General features: G+C 33.0%; 1 protein-coding gene across 1 annotated transcript in view; it reads right to left on the bottom strand.

Annotated features, from left to right (window-relative positions):
* RASA1 (RAS p21 protein activator 1) overlaps window positions 1–19,225 on the bottom strand; it is a 109,098-nt gene that overhangs the window by 20,760 nt on the left and 69,113 nt on the right. Inside the window, exons 7-11 of the mRNA XM_055342312.1 lie at window positions 19,117–19,169; window positions 16,589–16,739; window positions 11,786–11,864; window positions 5,763–5,883; window positions 4,409–4,565 (exon numbers count right to left, since the gene is read on the bottom strand). Coding sequence (XP_055198287.1) covers window positions 4,409–4,565; window positions 5,763–5,883; window positions 11,786–11,864; window positions 16,589–16,739; window positions 19,117–19,169 — 561 coding nt within the window. The remainder of the gene's footprint in view (window positions 1–4,408; window positions 4,566–5,762; window positions 5,884–11,785; window positions 11,865–16,588; window positions 16,740–19,116; window positions 19,170–19,225) is intronic.

Raw genomic sequence — 19,225 nt, 5'->3', positions numbered from 1 at the left:
AAGAAATGCATTTAGCTGCAGAGAGCATATTGGTGAACTGGAAGACAAATAAGAATATCCAGCCTAAGGCACATAAAGGAAAAAATTATGAAAGACATAGAAAACTATATCATAGATACATGGGACACAGTAAAAGATGGAATTTGCTAGGGCAACTGCGGGGCTCCGTCAATGAAGCGCGAGACTCTTGATTTTGGCTCAGGTCTTGATATCAAGCCTTGCTCAGTGGGGAGTCTGGCGGAGATTCTCTCTCCCCCTCTCACTCCACCCCTACTTGTGCTTGTGCACACACATACTATCTAAATAAATTAATTGAATCTTTAAAAAAGATATACCCTGTAATGTGAATCTCAGAAGATGAAAGAGAATGTGGCAAAAGAAGTGTGTAAAGACAGAGTTACCAAGGTTTTCCTAAAACTCACAAAAGACATCAGGTATTGAACTGAAGAAGTTCTACAAATATTAGGATAAAGTTTTATCTAAAAATATACAGTAGGCACATTTTTGTTAAACTGCTAAAAATCTAAAGAAAAATCTCAACCAGAGAAAGATGAAATACAATATACCTAAAGAGAAAAAAAAAAGATGTATTATCTCTAAAAGAGAATCATAAAAGAAAAAGTTGGAAGGCAGAAAACAATCCTTAATTAAAACACTGAAAGAAAATAACTGTCAACCTAAAAATTTAATATCCAGTGAAAACATCATACCTAAATTAAGATAAATAAATATTGCCACAATGAAAGATTCAGCGCACAAAAAGGTGTAAACATTCCCACATAAATATTCACTACAGTAACTCTTTCACTGAAATGTCTTTCAACCTGTGCTTCTTAAATGATTATATTTACACTAAAGCAATATTAAAAGTCATAAGTTTAATGTAAAGAAATGGTGTGCTTAGTGACTTCTTAATATTGAAAATAATCTGGAAAACTTGCATAGCTCTGCAGCTAAAACAGTTCGGGAAAACAGGCCAATGAGCAGTGCTACCTAAACATTCCCTGGCCGTGGCCTGAGTACGCATGCTGTCATTTAACCTGTGTTGCAAGGGGCTGTTACCTTTCACATTACATTTCACTCAAATGCAGGTCAGGCAGCGTATTGGGTTCTATGCAGACACAGCATAAAATGTCCAGCGTCAGTCATTTGTGTCAAAGAAAAAGATAACTGCATTCATCCACAATTTCCCTTTTCGTACATGATATTTGCATTCTGTGTTACATAATTTGATGTCAATTTTTCATTAGTCCTATCTGGTAGAGGTATCTGTTCACTTCCTTGAAATATATTTTGCTGATGCTGTTTTTCTTGGGATCCACTCTTTCTTGGTACTTCCCATCTCTTTCCTAGTAAAGGCCCTCAAAAATAGAGCTGGTGATGGTATACTGGCAGACTTTGGGAAAAAAACTCAGTTCTTTAAAATAAAAGACTTGTACCATAGGTTCCTGTGAACATATCATTTGTAACACCAAGTTTAGACTTGGTATCATTAAATTCAATGTCAAATTCTTAAAAGCTACCTTCAACAAGAAACTCTGCACAAGAAGCAAGCTGTGATCCTGTAGCAAATGATAAATGTGTATTTACTGCTTTTCTGCTTCCTTAAAACTCCTTTCTTGATAGTAACCATAACAGAAATAATTCGGTCTCTTTAAATTGCACTAAAAGACCTGTTCTTTAACTCTAGCCATCATTTTCTTTTTTTTTGATACTGCAAACTGGTTTTCAGTCCGCTCACATATGTTCATAGAAAGTATGTCAAAAATAATTTACAGCTTTTTTCCCCAACCACTTTTACACAGATGTAGCTTTTATTAGTCTAAATGATTCTAAGATTCTTGTTATTCAAATTTTAAGTATCACTAGGGAATCAATCATTTTTTACCTTCATTTTTCCAAAGTTGAATTTCTGCTTTGAATCCATAAACCATCAGAGCACATTAATATATTTTTGTGTTGTATTTCTAAATCTGAGGAAGTTTACCTATTCTTCAACTAATCTGTGATGTGGAAATCATTTGCCATGAAGTTTTTTTTTCTTGTAGATCTTGTAGACGTCAGCAGAAGTCTCCTTTTGGACAGCTTAGGGACTCTGGTATCAAATAGCTCAGTGGTATTCTGATCCCACTTCTTCCCATGAAAGTGAAAACATATGTAGCTGAAGCAGCTTGGATTTTATTAGACTCATTTTATGATATTCAATGTGGAATTCTGGTCTACAAACAGACTTTTACATGTAAGAGCCTTTCTGTATTGCTTATTTTCCAGAATGAATTTTTGATGTAAAAACCTTTAAATGTTCCTCTCATGAAGTTTCATCATTGATCATGAACTTAAATACTATTTCTACAACATCTTCTTTGTTTCAAAGGATTAATTTACTGTTTTGAATACTTCATATTTTATAATTTCTTTTGGTACTTCTTTGGATGGCCAACAATTTACCTCCAAGTATTTCTCTAATGTTTGCAGATTTATCGGTGTACGGTGAAAATGTAATCTCTGGATCTGTATACAGCCTATCATTTGATTTCACCAATGCGTTTACTGAAAATACTATCTGAACACAATCTAATACTATTTGAAAATCCTATTTCTTCTATTTCTTTTGCTTTTTGGCTTCAAACATACAATTAGCAATGTCCATACAGAGTGTTTCAACAAATTCTCCAACTCTGCGTGAAGCATTTTGGCTTTAGCTTTAGCTATTAATTCCAAGGTCTCCAAACAAGCTTCCCAAGTATACTTTGATAGTGTAGGAACAGATCTATGGAAAGGAGGGGGTTGGGAGGGGAAGCTATGTGGACAGAGGGACTTTTACTTAAAACTTACAGTTCTTTAGGGATATGGTGCCAACACAATGTGCTTGGTACCACTGATTCATTCAACTTATATGCAAAATATTTAGGCTGAGGAAGAGAAGATTTACTGGATTTAGTTATCCCAATACATTTCTTAAGTGGCCTAATAGGTTGAATTTTTTAAATTAAGCCTACTGTTTTTATCTTGTGATTTTAATGACTTTCCAGCTTTATAATCATCTAATTGCCCTTGGTGGTAAAATAAGTATCTATACATTAAAGCCAATCAAAGAAGTAACAATGAAAAAAATATCTAAATATCTAAAATATCTAAACATCTAAAAAAAAATCTAAGTTATTATTTTTTGAGGAACTCCATTATATATTTTATAATAATGAAATTCTGAAATTTAAAACATTTAGTATTTTTATTACAGTAACATTTTTTACAACTACCAATATCTCAAGGGACACCTATAACCTATTTGTGACACATCGGTTGGGAAAGCTTTGATCTATCTAGATGAATGAATCCCCCTCTTCCAAGACTCAGCTTAAGAACTACCAATTTCTTATTACCTATTTCCCCCAAATCTCTTCCCTTTTGTAGCTGTTCATAGTACAAATAAACCATGTTTGGTGGTGAATAATGCAGTTGTCTCCTCAACATCCATTTCCCGCTCCCACAGAGAAGACCATTTAAAAAAGTCTATTAAAATTATAAATAACACTAATATGATGTCTGGAGAAAAGAAATGACAAGATTGTATGTTCTACAGCTACTTGTGAAGTTTTCTGAACTTAAACAGGATAAAGCTAGACTTGCTTAGTAGAAATGCCATCCTACAACAGAAAAAGTTGTAAAAAACCGTGTTTTTAATTGTCTTTATTAAAAATAATACGTAATAAAAATAAGTTTGTCTAAAAAAAGACTCTAGAATGGATTATTAACAATACTGATAGTGAAAGGTAAAGACAGGCCATTGTTCCTGATCAAAAAATTAGAAGTAATCAAGAGTTGCATGTGCTTTGTCATGGTCAGGATTCACTTTTAGCTTATACATTGATATTTATTTTTTTAAAAACTTTGAAATTAATTTAAGAAAAAATGCTTCAACTCCAAATCTGAAATACTCTCCTTTTCCCTACTGAAGCAATTGTTTTTATATTAGAATTATTTCTTAATGTCAAATTTTTTACGAACATGCTTATTATCAAGTTAGTAATACAACTGAGTGTACTCAGTACTATCAGATACAATGAGTTAAAGAGAATGGGATAAAATGGGAGAGGACAAGACTCACACTGAGTTACTCAAAAGACTGGTGCTAGGCGCAGGGAGGAAACATGCCTTACACAAGCCATGTTTTACTACAGGAGATGTCATTCCAAAGATTTCTATGTAATACAAGAGTGGAATTTCATGCACAGGTTACTCTAAAATAAAAAAGGAAGACAGAAATTACCCTAGAAAGTAAATCGGACATTTTCAGATGATTTTAGGACTCTGATAATCCACTGGCTATGCTTCAAAAAATGATGAACATATCCACTATTTTACGATGAAAGCAATTCCAAAAAGAAATAGGAAATTAATTTCTTACCTGCCAAAGAGACTATCATGAACAACATAGACAGAACATACACTGAGATCTATTAATCCTTTTGGTTTTGTAGCTCGTTTTTCACTTTCAAAATAAATAAGTTGGGCATCACTGCCTTCTAAGATAAAATATAAATTTTTCCACCGTTTTCCTTTGCCTGTTTAAAAAAAATGTTTTCTGTAAGCCAAATAATAAACTATGAAGCCATATATATTAAAATCATAAAAATTATTGCTGAAAATAAAAATCGTATATCCATTTTTATTCCAAAGCTTCAATCACACATCTATCCTTACAAAATGACAAAATACCTAAATTTATCTGTAGAAAAATGCCTTATGCTATACTGCTTGTTTTAATGAATCACAGAGTAAATTACCTTAACTATATCTTTGAAAGTTTCATTAAGATAAAAATCTTTAAAATTCTTGCTTTAGAATAATTCTTCTCTAATCATATGAAAACACTCTTCTACTCCACATCCTAATAACCAACCCCCTACATTTCTGAATGTTAAAATGAGGCAAATATATAAAACAGAAATATCAAAACAATGAATGTGACCAGTGTCATCAGAAGTCTCTCTTTAAGAAGAAAAATAATAATGAAGTGTGGGGTAGAGAGGGGGCAAAGAATCAAATATCTTGCACTGGAACTGACCTCAAGAATGAAAGACACACTTGGAAATATATAAGCTTGTTTCATGAAACTCTACTTGGAAATGTGGACTTGATATACCTAGACTCTAGATTTCTTTATTTAAATTCAATTAATTAACATATACTGTATTATTAGTATCAGAAGTAGAGGTCAGTGATTCATCAGTCTCATATAATACCCTGTGCTCATTACATCACCCAGTTATTCCATCCCTCTAAGTGCCCCCTACCCTCCAACAACCCTCAGTTTGCTATCTAGGATTAAGAGTCTTATAATTTGTCTCCCTCCGATTTTATCTTGTTTTATTTTTTCCTGTCTTCCTCTATAATCCTGTTTTGCTTCTTAAATTCCACATGAATGAGATCATATGATAATTGTCTTTCTCTGATTGACTTACTTCGCTTAGCATAATACCCTCTAGGTTCCATCCATGTCATTGCAAATGGCAAGATTTCATTTTTTGATGGCTGAGTTGTATTGCACTGTGTGTGTGTGTGTGTGTTTATATATACATCTTCTTTATCGTAGACTCCAGATTTTGAACGATGCTTATAAAAGCTTTAACCAAGGGTCAGTTATTAATAATTCATATCAAAATTTATTAAATTGGGAACTTTTACGCCAATATTTGTAACATGTCTATTAAATATTAATGGTAAAATACTAAAATTGAATCTTTAAAGTTAATACTTACCTTTTTTTAAAAGATAACCTTTTTTAACAATATTTTTATAAAAGGCATCCTTTGTTTTTCGACGAATTGTATTATAGATTTCCTTGCCATCGACTGTATCATTGAGTACTTGTTCTTGATCCTGAATTTTTAAAAATATTAAAATTATTTCATGAATTCTTGATAGAAATCAAATAAAATCTACTAAATTACCAATTTAAAAAAACAGGCTGATTGTCTATGACATTTAAAAGAAGTTTTTAAGACTAAAATTCTAAAAATATAACAACATTAAGAGATCCTTTGTTTTCCAAATAAAGTCTCAAAAATACAATATTGTGTTACAGCAAATAATACTGAAAACATGAATTTGTCCCAAGAGAACTGATAAACTGGGAGCCAACTTAAGCATAAAACAAAAACCTGGTTGCTTATGCAAAGTTGTATCTGTGAGGAGGACTAGATGAATGCACAAAGCTATGCCCAGCTAAAATGCGATGCATGGGAATACAGAAAACATACCTCCAATACCTTACAGCTCTCAATTCACCAAGCATTCTATGCCACACTCATTCATCTACACCTGGTGATAGAACGCCATCTGATTTCAAATAATCCTCCTTCTACCACTTTATAATAATCACAACCCTTCTGGTGGTAGCCTCTTCCACAAGTAAGCTTCAGGTCTTTTTCAAGGTAAAGTACCATATTTATTGTTCTGGTTAAACATTTCTTAACCAGTTATCACATATAAAAACTATACTACGTTTTATTAGGTTCTTATCTTTATGTGTTACTGATGAGGTTCTTGAGTGTTGTACCCCATAATCTCACCTTCCTATATAACCTATCGTTCTTACTACATGGTTTTTACATAACTGTGACTTGTAGGAATGGATGCATGTGTCTTAACTGCTAAATCCTCCTAAGTAACAAAAAGATTTCTGACGTCAGGGAGACTATAAAGAGAAGAGTGTATTTATAATGATCTTTCCAAAATAAATCAATCACCAATATTATCAATGGGATCCACTAGACTTAATTTCAGTTTCTTAGTTTCTTTTTTGAGCAGTTCTTACTATTTACAAGGATTAATACTTAATGAATGATTTTTTAAAGACTTCATGGGTCTTTCTGATCCTTTTATAAATCTAAGATATGAGATTTTTGTAAATCATATTTTTCCTGTATCTTAAAACATTCTATTTCATCATCCTAGAAATCATTTCATCATTATTCTTGAAAAATTACTTTTCAAGTATACTAAAGAGCAAGAAGGGTTGGCAAACCATGGCATATGCGCCAAACCCAGCCCACTGCCTGATGTTGGACATAAAGTTTTATCAAAACACACCCACACTCATTCCTTTTGTCTACAGTTGCTTTTATACAACAAAGGCAGAGTTCAACAGGTGAGATGGAGACTGAATCGCCTACAAAACCTAAAATATTTATTATCTGGTCCTTTACAGAAAAGTTTGCCAACTGTTAACTTAAAGGATGATGCAAGAGTAAAATAAACCACCTCTATTGCATCACCCTTTGTTGTTTTTTGTTTTTTGTTTTTTTTTTACTATGCTGCCAAGCGTTGCAGCATCTTTCAAAAGTATAAAAGCCCATCTACCATCTGTGTTATCTTTTCAGTAGCCTTCATTGAACACAGCCCAGAACTCTCAATGTTCTGCTAACAGCAAAGAGAAAAAATTGACATAGGAAGATGTTTGACAATTATTAAAAGAATCAAAAGACGAATGCAAAGAGGTAGTGGCATTTTGGGATCTATTGTGATGATAAAATTGATTTCTGATAAGCAAAAATCCCAGACTTTAATTCTTCTAATGCAGTATCCTTAAACTTTCTCAAACTCAAGAAACACTGAGTAAATGATAGATTTCTACACGGGGGGAGGGATATGGGGTGTTTCTATCTAGTCAGTCATTTAGTAGGAAGGATGTCTTCATGCAATATTTTGTGACAAGAATCTAGACTGTCTTGTTTTGCTAAAAAGAAATAACGGTTCTTTTAAATTTTTATGTTTGTGCACCAAGATTTACTTAAGATGATTTGTAAGTGGCCAAAAGGTACTTTGTATCCAAAGGTTGCTGGAAGGAAACATAATGTAAAAATTTTAAAATTCACCATATTTATCACTGTAATTGATGTTTAAAAATCTAAACAGAAAAATATTTTACCCCTATGGAGTGAAGAAGACTATACTCTCCCAACAAAATTTATATAAACCATACAAGTTTTCAAAAGTATTCTATTTGATGGATGATTCAAGTACATGAACAAAAAAGAATCATAAACTAAAATCCAGTAAGAGATAATTACATCTGGAATCAGTATTGGATTCTGACCGTGAAAGTGTGGGAAGAATAACCTAATTATAAAGCAAAAATTAATTGAAGATGTATCTGAAATCTGGAATTAGGATTTAATAAGATGGATACCTTCCAGGTCCCTGCCTGAGAGTGGATTAACAGCTGCCTATTTTAAGCCTTTATAACCAAGGAAATATGGAAAAAAATTTTCAGTTTGCTATATTTAAATTCCTATTATTAAACTTTCTATTAACTTTTTTTGGACTATATCTTTACTCCCACTTCTAAGAATTATTCATAAAATGACTTAAGAAGAAAAATTTTAAAAGGATACACTGGACCCAGATGATAAACAGTGATGACTACCTTCCCAGTTATATGGATGTGTACTTTTCAGTCTTTTATTTCAGTAATGATAATATTTAGTCTTGGCTACAGAATGGGCATATTTGTAGTGTGTGCATTAAGACATAACTATACTATTATTTGGATTTAAATATCTGATTTCAGGATGATCTCCATAGCACTTTTCTAAATTATATTAGGTAGAGGCTGATATACATATCTACAACTTCTGAAAGATTCTAATATATTAGAAGAAATTATGGCCAAGGACAGAACTTTGCTTTCCAAACTCCAGTAAATCACTGGATGACAGAAGAAACGGCTGAAATCTACACAGTTCCAGAGAAGTCTTAAATGTTTCCATACATTTAATTCAATAAATGTTAGTTTAGTGTCAGGGTCTGTTCTAGTTCTTGAAATACATCAGCAAACAAATCAAAGATTCCTCAAAGATTATCCTCAAAGAAATGAGGGAAAGAAATAAACAATATATAAATCATACTGTATGTTGTTAAATGATTAAGCGCTTTACAGGGTAGGGCAAGTACCAGTATTAAAAAAGGTGTATGGGTAAATCTCATTGTGAAGCTAATTTCTGAACAAAACCTGAAAGAAATAAGAGAATGAGTGAGGCAAGTGGATATTGAAAAAAAAAAATCATTTTGGGCAGAGTGAACAACTAAAGCAAAGATCCTGAAGCAGAAAAGAATCTGGCATATTTTAAAAAATAGCAGAGAAGCCAGTATGACTGGAGACAAATGAGAGAGAGGATGGTAGTAAGAAGTTCAGAGGACTAATGAGATGACATCTATAGTCTGAGAAGCCACTCTAAGAACTTTGGCTTTCACTCCAAATGAAATCTAAAACATGTGCAAGTGAGTATTAAACAGAGGAGTGAAATGATCTTACTCGCATTTTAAATGGATCCCCCTGACTGTTGTGCTGTGTTAAGGGGCAAAAGAGGAAATACGGAGACAAAGTCAGATTCTAACGGTGGTTATGTATGAGATTTGGAAAGCAGAGTCAGCATAATGTACCTGACAGTATGGATATAAAGCATAGGAGAGAAAGAAAAAGTCAAGGAAGACTCGATGCCCTAAGTTGTTATTTCCCTATTGTACAGTAGTTCAACACGTTGTTGAAAAACTAAATAAATTAATAAGAACAGTGTCTAAATCATAGTGCAAAAAAAAAAAAATGTTGCTCATTTTATTGTGGGCTGCATTGGCTCAAAAGGCTCCTTCTCTTCCAACATCTGTCTTGAGAAGTGTTAGCTCCAGAAAGTAAGCAAACCTACCAAAAACTGTTCTTTCTATTCCAGCATCTTACTCTGAGTGGGGGTAGGCAGCAGAGTCACCTCAGGGGGAGTGAGCTAATCAGTTTTTCCATTAATAAAGGTTATTATTACACTTTCTGTTCTGTAATAGAAGCCTGCTGGGAAGGATAGGTAAGTATTCTGATTCCCAAACTTCTACAGTAACCTACTTTTAACTCCAGGCTCAAATTAAGAGACTTCAAATAGCATTTAATGGTTTTTATGTAGCAATCGAATTGCTTTGTAATTGGCATCAGTTATTTCTGAAGTATCCAAGGCACTAATTACTTTTACAAATGACAACAATTTGGAGTTTGTTGACTTCTGGAACCACAACACAAGAGTGCAGCAGACTATTTAGTTGAAGTAATTCTTAAAACAACCTTATAACTGAAGTGCAAAAGTTTACTAAAGGTCAAATACTACTTATTTATTGTGCTAAATAAGTTTTTATTCTAAAAAATAAACTTTTCTAAAAATTTTTAAATTAAAAAATTCTAAGCCCAAATCCAAGATGGGAAAACATAGGACTTAATTTTTAGACAAAATCTGTAGACTTCTGAAACAAATTAAAACCATCATTAACTCTAACAACCAGTGTGAATTAGAATTTAGGATACAGCCGTGAGACACAGTGGCACAATCTTCATCTGGAGGTAAAGGCACATCTGATCCCTAATAAAAAGACCCTGAGTAGTGCTTCTAGAAAATAAACTGTGATTAACAAAAACAAAACAACTTTTTTTTTAATTCATTTTAATATGCTGTCAGCAGAGCAGTGAACTGACACTGTCTGCCCAAACTGCCAAAGCAGGACATCAGGGCTGACTACCGTTATTTGCAAGGTGTCAACAAGGAGAAAGTAAAACTTGAGATGGATCTTAAAACTAGCGGTGTTTCGACAGTCCTAAAGGAAGGAGTAGACGTGGAGATAACAACAAGCACAATGATATTAAGACCCATTAGTGATAATACAGAGGGGATGAAGTGGGTGCTTCCTACTGGAGAGCAAACAGTTATCCATTCAGTAACACTGATGCTACTCTAGACAGTGGAAATATAACACAACACCCCTGGCTCTCATGGACCTTACAGTCTACCAGAAAAGTATGAGGAAATGAAGCTACCATAGTGTGACAAGATGATGATGATTCTTGAATTGATATTAAGCAACAGAAAAATGATCCCCCACCGCAGCAACTTCAATGACTAGCAGGGACAACCCTCTGAAACTAACATGTTAGGAGGGAAAACTGAGACGCTAGAGACACTATCAGTCACTGGAAGTTTAGTTGGGTACCCCCAAAAAACCTTTATGTCCCTGAAGTATCAATACCTCCATTTTCCACAGACAATTCCTAATCACTCTTTTGAAATACCTGTTCCTAGCATCTGCTAAAATCTTTGCCCACCACTCTTCAGAAAGTCTAAGAAATACACAGACTAAACAATCACCCTATGCATTAAGCAGCTAATACTGAACAGGCCCTCTTGTTAAGACCAATCTTCCTTCTTATACTGTGGATTTTAGCCACTCTTGCCTGCCCTAGGAAATTGTACATCAGGCACTGCCACTATCACATCTCATCCTCCTCATCACTAGTGGCTTTACACAGAGTATGCAGACACGCACAAAACTCTCTCACCATAAATCTATAGCCAAATAAACCATGAAATAAAAAGTTTAAACCCCTCTCAACCCTATCTTCTTCTAGAATTAATTTTCATTTTATTTACCAAGCTCACCTAGGTAAGCCCAGCTGTGATTTATCCTTGTGGTCTCCACTTTTGCCTCCAACAAACTCATTCATTCCTTGACCCAATGTAACATGGCTTCTGTCCCACCACTGCTTCTATTCTCAAAAAGCCACAAAAGGCTAGAATCAACAGAAATAAAAACTAAGTGATTCTCTTACAATGTACTTTCTGAAAGAATCTGAGTAATGGCAGTTTTAAATTTTATCCAATTTTAAATGCATGACTGTGTGCATAAAACATAACACCAAAAATGTATTTTGAAATAAAATGCTTATTACTGCAAAAAGAAAAACAACACTGACCTGCATTGGTACAGGTTCCTTAAGATAATACCCTTCAACAATTTGTTCTTTTCGATAGTGATCTATGATGTCCCCAATGCTGTTAAAATAAAAATAACTAACATTGACATAATTTGTCTTATAAAAAAATGCAAATCCTAAAAATACACAAAGACCCTGTTGGCAAGAATTATGTATTTGCCAGTTTTTTCCCAAAGAATATAACCCAAATACAGCAATAGTACATAGGATTATAATAGTTCCATTATTTTGGAAAAGCAAGATTTGGTTTACAGGTCAGAATACCTGAGTCAGAGATTCCAATTTTGCATGCACATACTGAAAGAGTCAGTATAAGTAATGAAAGAATAAAAGCCTACTTTTTTTTTTAAGAGTATTTCTGAGGAATTGAGAAAGAACTGATAGAGAAATAGCATTTATATAGCAAGTTCAGGTAGATTTTAAGAATTTTTATCATGAAAACACACATTCAGCTTTCATAATAATCAGATGAGTAAGATCGTAAAACATATTAACAGCAAGTAAAAGGAGAAACAAACAGAAGACCAGGAGATAACTTTACATATAGGATTATCACTACAACAGAGAAGGCTTATTGATGATTTTGATAAACAAACACTATAAAATATTCTTACTATTTAGGAAATTTTACAAACAAAACTGAAAATAAAATGACATTGTATAATATATTTTAACACATATTTTAGAAAGGCATAATGACTTTTCTCAGTATTATTTCTGTATAATCAGTAGCTCATTTTATTGTCCTAACTATTTAAGTCCTAGACTTTTAAACTTCCCTTTAATATCCTGGAGGAATGGGTATTTTAGGGACAGCTAGGAAACATTTCTCAAAAACAGATCTTGTTTAACCTTCCACTTGATTTTTTCCAGTTCTACTGATGGAACTGAAATATATATATTATCTTCAGATATACATATGTATGTGTGTGGATACACACACACACAAACCCCTCTCCAAAGATACACACACAAATATATACATATATATGTCTCCAAAGAAAAAATATCTCTGCTATACTACAAAATTAATTTAAACCAAATGTTAAAATAGCAAAATAGAAGATTTGAAAGGATGAATGAAAAACAATCATGAATGGATATGAACTAAATACCAGACGCAGCATTCTACACAAGGGGAAGGAGTGCAAAATGAGACAAATAAAAAGGTATTAATATTTAAAAAGACAAGGAGGGTTATACACTTTTAGAGGAAAACTAATGCTACATATAAATCCAAAAATGTTAAAAGAAGAAAGAAAATCAGAAAAGAATACATTTGTAGACATAGAGATGACTATGTGTTTCAAAGCAAAAGGAAAAAGCATCAAATCTATATAAAACAGTAAATATCAAAGGTTTCTGATTCATTAACTATAAAATGCATTTGATCCTGTGGAGCTTCTCAGCGTTACAATGTAAATTCTCGTCCAGGAGCTCAAAGAATAGGATACTGTTGTGGAATGCAGTTCAGGCTGCCCAAGAGCAAATTTAAGTGTGTGACAACCAATGGGAAATATTTTTACAAATGAGCTAGACTTTCAAGATGTTTTGTTTTGTTTTTTAATTACTTTATATTCTACCCAGATATACCTAAAGAAACAGTCAAGGAAGACACAGCAACCCAGAATTTCCTAGACATCCCATGAAAGTTTCAGATATGAAATCAGATAGGTTTATATTTCAGAAAACTAAAACATGTTCACTATATGTCAGTGAAATAAATGTGAGTTCTGAAAGATACTATATCCTATACTTTTATTTTAATTAATTTACTTAATAAATAAAACCATGTCTCTCTCTTTAAACCCCCTAAATGCTAGTAATCTTCAATGTTTGACCAAAATCTTCCTCTCTCTCTCCCTTCTCATCACTACCTCAACTGCTCTCTTTCCACAGACTCTCCTATGTCTATGTGTACATCCCTGAACTTACCAGTCAGCCCACCATCTTTTCTCATACCTGTACCTCATAGAACTTTCTCTTTAATGTATATGCACAGGATCTATACAATATATTTCAAAAAGCAAATTAGTTAATAAATGCTTGCTGAATTATATTTGCTTTTAAATGTTTCTCCTGCTTTTCTTAAAGTTTATTTATAGGAAAGCTAAGAGTTATGTCTCAAAAGCACAGTTTCTAAATGAAACAGACGTAACTACCTCTCTTTACCAAATGATTAATATTGAGTTAATGGGGAGAACAGACAGTAGAGTATGGCTCTTTTATAAACATTTATTGGATAATTCAACTTTACACTTACATATCTAAACAATAACTGATAATCACAAAGGTGTATCTTCTTTTTTAAATTCATTTATCTTTTCTTAGTAATCTCTTAGTAAAACTCACAATCAAGATTAAGAGTCACATACTCTTCCTAATTGAATCAGCCAAGTAACCCACAAAGGTTTATCTTCTAAGATTTACTTTATTACTGACACTAATGCTGAAATGGTATATATATATATCCATGCTGAATACATACTTCCACAACAACTATAAAACTGCCTTTTTCCCAGATATCAGATTTACTTAAATATTTCTTTTAAAAAAATTTAATATTAATACTAGAAACAACAATCCCCCTGAACTTTACCAAATGAACATAACTATAAAGAAAATTTGTGGGTGGGGGTGCACCTCGGTGGCTCAGTTAAGCATTGGACTCTTGATTACAGCCCAGATCAAGATCTCCTGAGTTGTGAGATCAAGCCCCACATTGGGCATCGCACGCTTGTTGGAGAGTTGGCTTGGAAGATTTTCTCCCTTTGGACCTCCCCCCCACTTACACATGCTCTCTCTCTAAAATACATAAATAAATCTTAAAAAAAAAAAAAAAAGAAAGAAAGAAAGAAAGAAGAAAGAAAAAATTAGGGAGAATGATCACAGTCACTAAATTAACATGTACATGTATTTAAATTTTTTTGTCATTTTGTAAGCAGACTAATAATTTTGCAATTTAGAAATATACTTCAAATACTTCTTTCTTCCTGCTTCATTCTAGTCTTTATCAATAAAAAAAATCTTTATACAATTTACAGACTTCCCCCTTATGTAGGAAAAATTTTCATCTTTGCAGAAGTGTATCATAAGGAAGTTTGTTTACTGACAAAAAATAAACCAAGTAAATTATTTTATCTTTAAAAGTTTCCATGGACATTTATCAATTCAATTAAGAATATATGTTTTCAATTTACAGTTTTACATATTCTAAGTCCTTAGAAAACTGGACAACGGGAAAAAGTAGTTTACCTTCATAAAGAGCTCAAATTGCAGGTAGCTAGATTTTCCATGAGGATGTCTAGATCGGACTATTAATGTAGAAACCACTCAAGTAGCATTTCTGTATAAGGTGTGTGAAAGGATTCAAACGTCTAGACTCACATCTTCCAGTTGATGTCTTATAACTGTCCATGGGCCTTCTGTCAAGCAACTACAACTTGTTTTTGTTTTGTTTTGTTTTCTAAGATAAACCAGTTGCTGGATCTCTATACACACAAAGGTCAAGCTGGAATTAAAAATTCTAAATGGGATGGAGAATACATTGGTATTCTCTGTGGTATTAAGAGATTAAACTAGGCAAATGCCACCACTTTTGTTTATAAAAGCCTCCAAAAGAGGAAGACAAAACCACTCTAGAGTTAACTCATATGGGAGATTATTCACATTCAGAAGAAAAAAAAGAAAGAAAAAGAAAAGAAAGATTATTTTCTAATATATGGGGGGGGGAAGGTTCTATTATATGGTTTCTTTATTTTTTTAAAAAGATTTTATTTATTCATGAGAGAGAGAGAGAGAGAGAGAGAGGGAGGGAGGGAGGGAGGAAGAAGGTGGGGTGGGGCACAGACACAAGCAGAGGGAGAAGCAGGCTCCATGCAGGAAGCCTGATGTGGGACTCGTCATAGGTCTCCAGGATCATGCCCTGGGCTGAAGGCAGCGCTAAACCGCTGAGCCACCTGGGCTGCCTTATCATACGGTTTCTTGATTAACTTATTTTCTTGCTCCAGTGGCTACAGTTCATTCTGAGTTATGGGATAAGCAATGATTTTACTGTAATTTTTAAAATGAGAAGTAGGAACCAATAATTACAAACAAGAAATATCAACTTGAGAACACCCAATAACATGGGTAACATTTGTAGTAAGTCTCAGTTTACTCTTTAAGAACTTTCTTTTTAGGGATCCCTGGGTGGCTCAGCGGTTCAGCGCCTGCCTTTGGCCCAGGGAGTGATCCTGGAGTCCCAGGATCGAGTCCTGCATCGGGCTCCCGGCATAGAGCCTGCTTCTCCCTTTGCCTGTGTTTCTGCCTCTCTCTATGTCTATCATGAATAAATAAATAAAATCTTTAAAATAATAAATAACTTTCTTTCTATTAAAATGTCTCCCTAAAAAATAATAAATAAATAAAATAAAATGTCTCCCTAATAGAAGAATGTAATATATTTTCTTTTTCTTAGAACAAATGTTTTGTTATCCTATAGTTAAGGACTTAGCAAATTTGCTGTAGACAGTTTGCATATAATCAACAAACAAAAATTATCTTAGAGGAAAACAAATTACAAGTTATTAACTTACATTCATGTTTTACATTGAATGTAATGTAAATTGGACATGACTACTACTTGGACATGACTACTACTAAATTGTATCAAAGGCCTTATAATTTTAAATGTTAAAAAGTCACAAATTTTTATGCAATTTTGAATCTGATACACTAAATATTGAGATTTCAACTATTTTTGACAAAAGAAAAAGATAACTAAAATTTCTCACAACTCACCTGTTATAATACCGGCCTCCCATCATAAACTGATTGTTTGGTGTTGGACATATTTTGAATCGCTGAATATTTTCATTGGTCCGAAAGTAAAGTGAATAGTCACCAGGAGTATTATCTGAGGGCCTCACAAGAAAACTGCAGACTTGGCCAACTGTAAAAATTAAGCTGTTAGTTTTATTTCCTAATTATCAAATAAAAAAGAAGCAGTGTTAAGAAATATAACTAAAAGTACACTTAAAATACATCAACTATGTAAATTTTCACCTGGAACTTCTCTTATAATAAAGACAATTTTAACACATTTTTGTATTTTCTAGTTTATAAGTCACAACCACCCATGATGGTGCATGTCTGTATTACATAAAAATAGGTCAGCAGCAGTGATTTCTGGTTAATAATGTCTATACCTGTCATGACTTGGAAAAAATAATCTAACCATGGGTAGAGGACACTGGCTAAAATGGGCACATTCTATTTATAAATCCTCTTAAGAAGAGTCTAAAAAAAGTTTAAGTCAATTTTGTATAGGAATACTCTATACGGGGATCCCTGGGTGGCTCAGCGGTTTAGCACCTGCCTTTGGTCCAGGGTGCAATCCTGGAGTCCCGGGATCAAGTCCTGTGTCGGGCTCCCGGCATGGAGCCTGCTTCTCCCTATGCCTGTGTCTCTGCCTCTCTATCTCTCTCTCTCTCTCTATCATAAATAAATTTTAAAAATCTTTTTTTTTAAAAAAGGAATACTCTATACTTAATGTTTCTGATTAAACATTAAAAAGTAATAACTGTAATAAGATAGTGCAACGCTTACAAAGGTAGATTCAAAAATGAAATATGTGTGTACCTTATCAAAATCAATACCTGTACACTATCTTTCCTTTAAGAACCTGAGAAGTCATATAGAAACAAATTATCATATACTAAAGATTTTCACACTAATCTTAGAGAAGGCTTTCTAATGTCTTCAATTGGCAGTGACTCTTAACACCAAAATACTTTGTCTTTCCTCTGCCTTAAGTCCTAATGACATAGAAAAGATCAGAACTTGATGGCTTTTAGGAAAACACAATGAATACTTAGAATATCAGATGTAATTTTTATGTAAATTACTGAGAGTTCCAATCATCTAGCTAAGACACTTACTACCAAGTAATTTCATGTTTAATACAAAGAATAGGAACTTATGCAAAATAGTGCATGCAAGTGCTTATGTGCATTTTTCAGGGAGAAAATCACCAGATTCTTAAAAAAGCACATGACCCGAAGAAAATATAAAATAACATAAAGAAATTAAGTTTAGCTCCATTCAACTTGAAATGCATAAAACAAGAATGAGTGCCTCAAGTATCTGGGGATCCAGTTCAAAAATATAAACTTCTATTCAAAATTATGTAAATTTAAAATAAATATTTTGGCCCCACTCTCAAAAGCTAGATAGCAGGTCACTGTGGTTGAGCATCTGGTCTCTATTACTCCCATAATGTTTCATCATGTTCTTTATTTTTAACCTACTTAATCTAGGTCATTACAATAAAATTGAATACTTCTAAAGCCTTAAATCTTACAAAAGAGCCAAGTATTAACTACATTAGATTCCAAAGCCCACAGTTCAAAAGAGTAATTCAGATTACATCTTTAATAATCAGTAGTTTATTCACCATATATGGAAACTATCAAACAGGTTGTTTTTAAAGAACTAAGATTTCTACATTATAGATTATGGCTTCAACTTGTGTCAAATCCTCATATGTGTACAGTTTATGAAAAAGATACTCGGTAATTAAATTAATTCTGTCTTAAATGTTAGGATAAATGATGACAGGACAGTTTTTAGTTCAAATAATAAATCCACAAAAGTCAATTTTTACTTTGCATATCTCTATAACCAGACTTTTAGAAATGTTAAAATAATATATTTTAAATAAGGCACAATCTATAATTCCACAAGCGCACAACGATAAACAAGAACATATGCTGCAGTTGAACAACAAAAAAACCAAAAATATAAACTACACAATATTCCTCTAAAGACAAATAATAAATTATGGTTTTTATATAACAGAAGCTTATGGTCATTGAAGAGAATAATGAAAACTTATATATAAGCAGATATAGAATGATCTCCCAAAATATATCCTAACAGGAAAAAAGTATGTTGCATGTTCCTAAAGTATGTGTGCGTGTGTGTGTGTGTGTGTGTGTGTAAGGGTATGTTTAGGAGAGAGAAACAGAGATACACAAAGACACTGAAAACTTATAAAAATGCAGAAAAAGAAACTTGTCTGGTGCTGCTTGTAAGGAAGAGAACAGGGACTGGGACAGAGAGAAACATTTCACTGAATTTTATACTACATGGATGTATTCAACTAAAAAACACTGCATAACAAATATACAAGTTTCTCTGTGGTGGGCAAGAAATTACAGTATTTTTAAATTTTAAATGAGCACTAAAGGCAAACTGATGATAAATAGTTTGCTCTTTTATTCTTTTTAAATAAAGTTATTTTAAAAGGCAAGTGAATATACAAGTACCTGTCATAAGTAAATTATAAGCTTCTTGTTTGGAAATTTTCCCATGGAACCATCTTAAAAAGAGAACAAATAAGATATGTAAATCTGAAGTCCTTTTTGCTATTATACA

Source organism: Nyctereutes procyonoides, unplaced genomic scaffold (genome assembly GCF_905146905.1).
Source record: "Nyctereutes procyonoides isolate TBG_1078 unplaced genomic scaffold, NYPRO_anot_genome, whole genome shotgun sequence".
NCBI classification, from domain to species: domain Eukaryota; kingdom Metazoa; phylum Chordata; class Mammalia; order Carnivora; family Canidae; genus Nyctereutes; species Nyctereutes procyonoides.
Note: the sequence above shows the minus strand (reverse complement) of the source record. Positions and strands in the feature narration are given on the sequence as shown.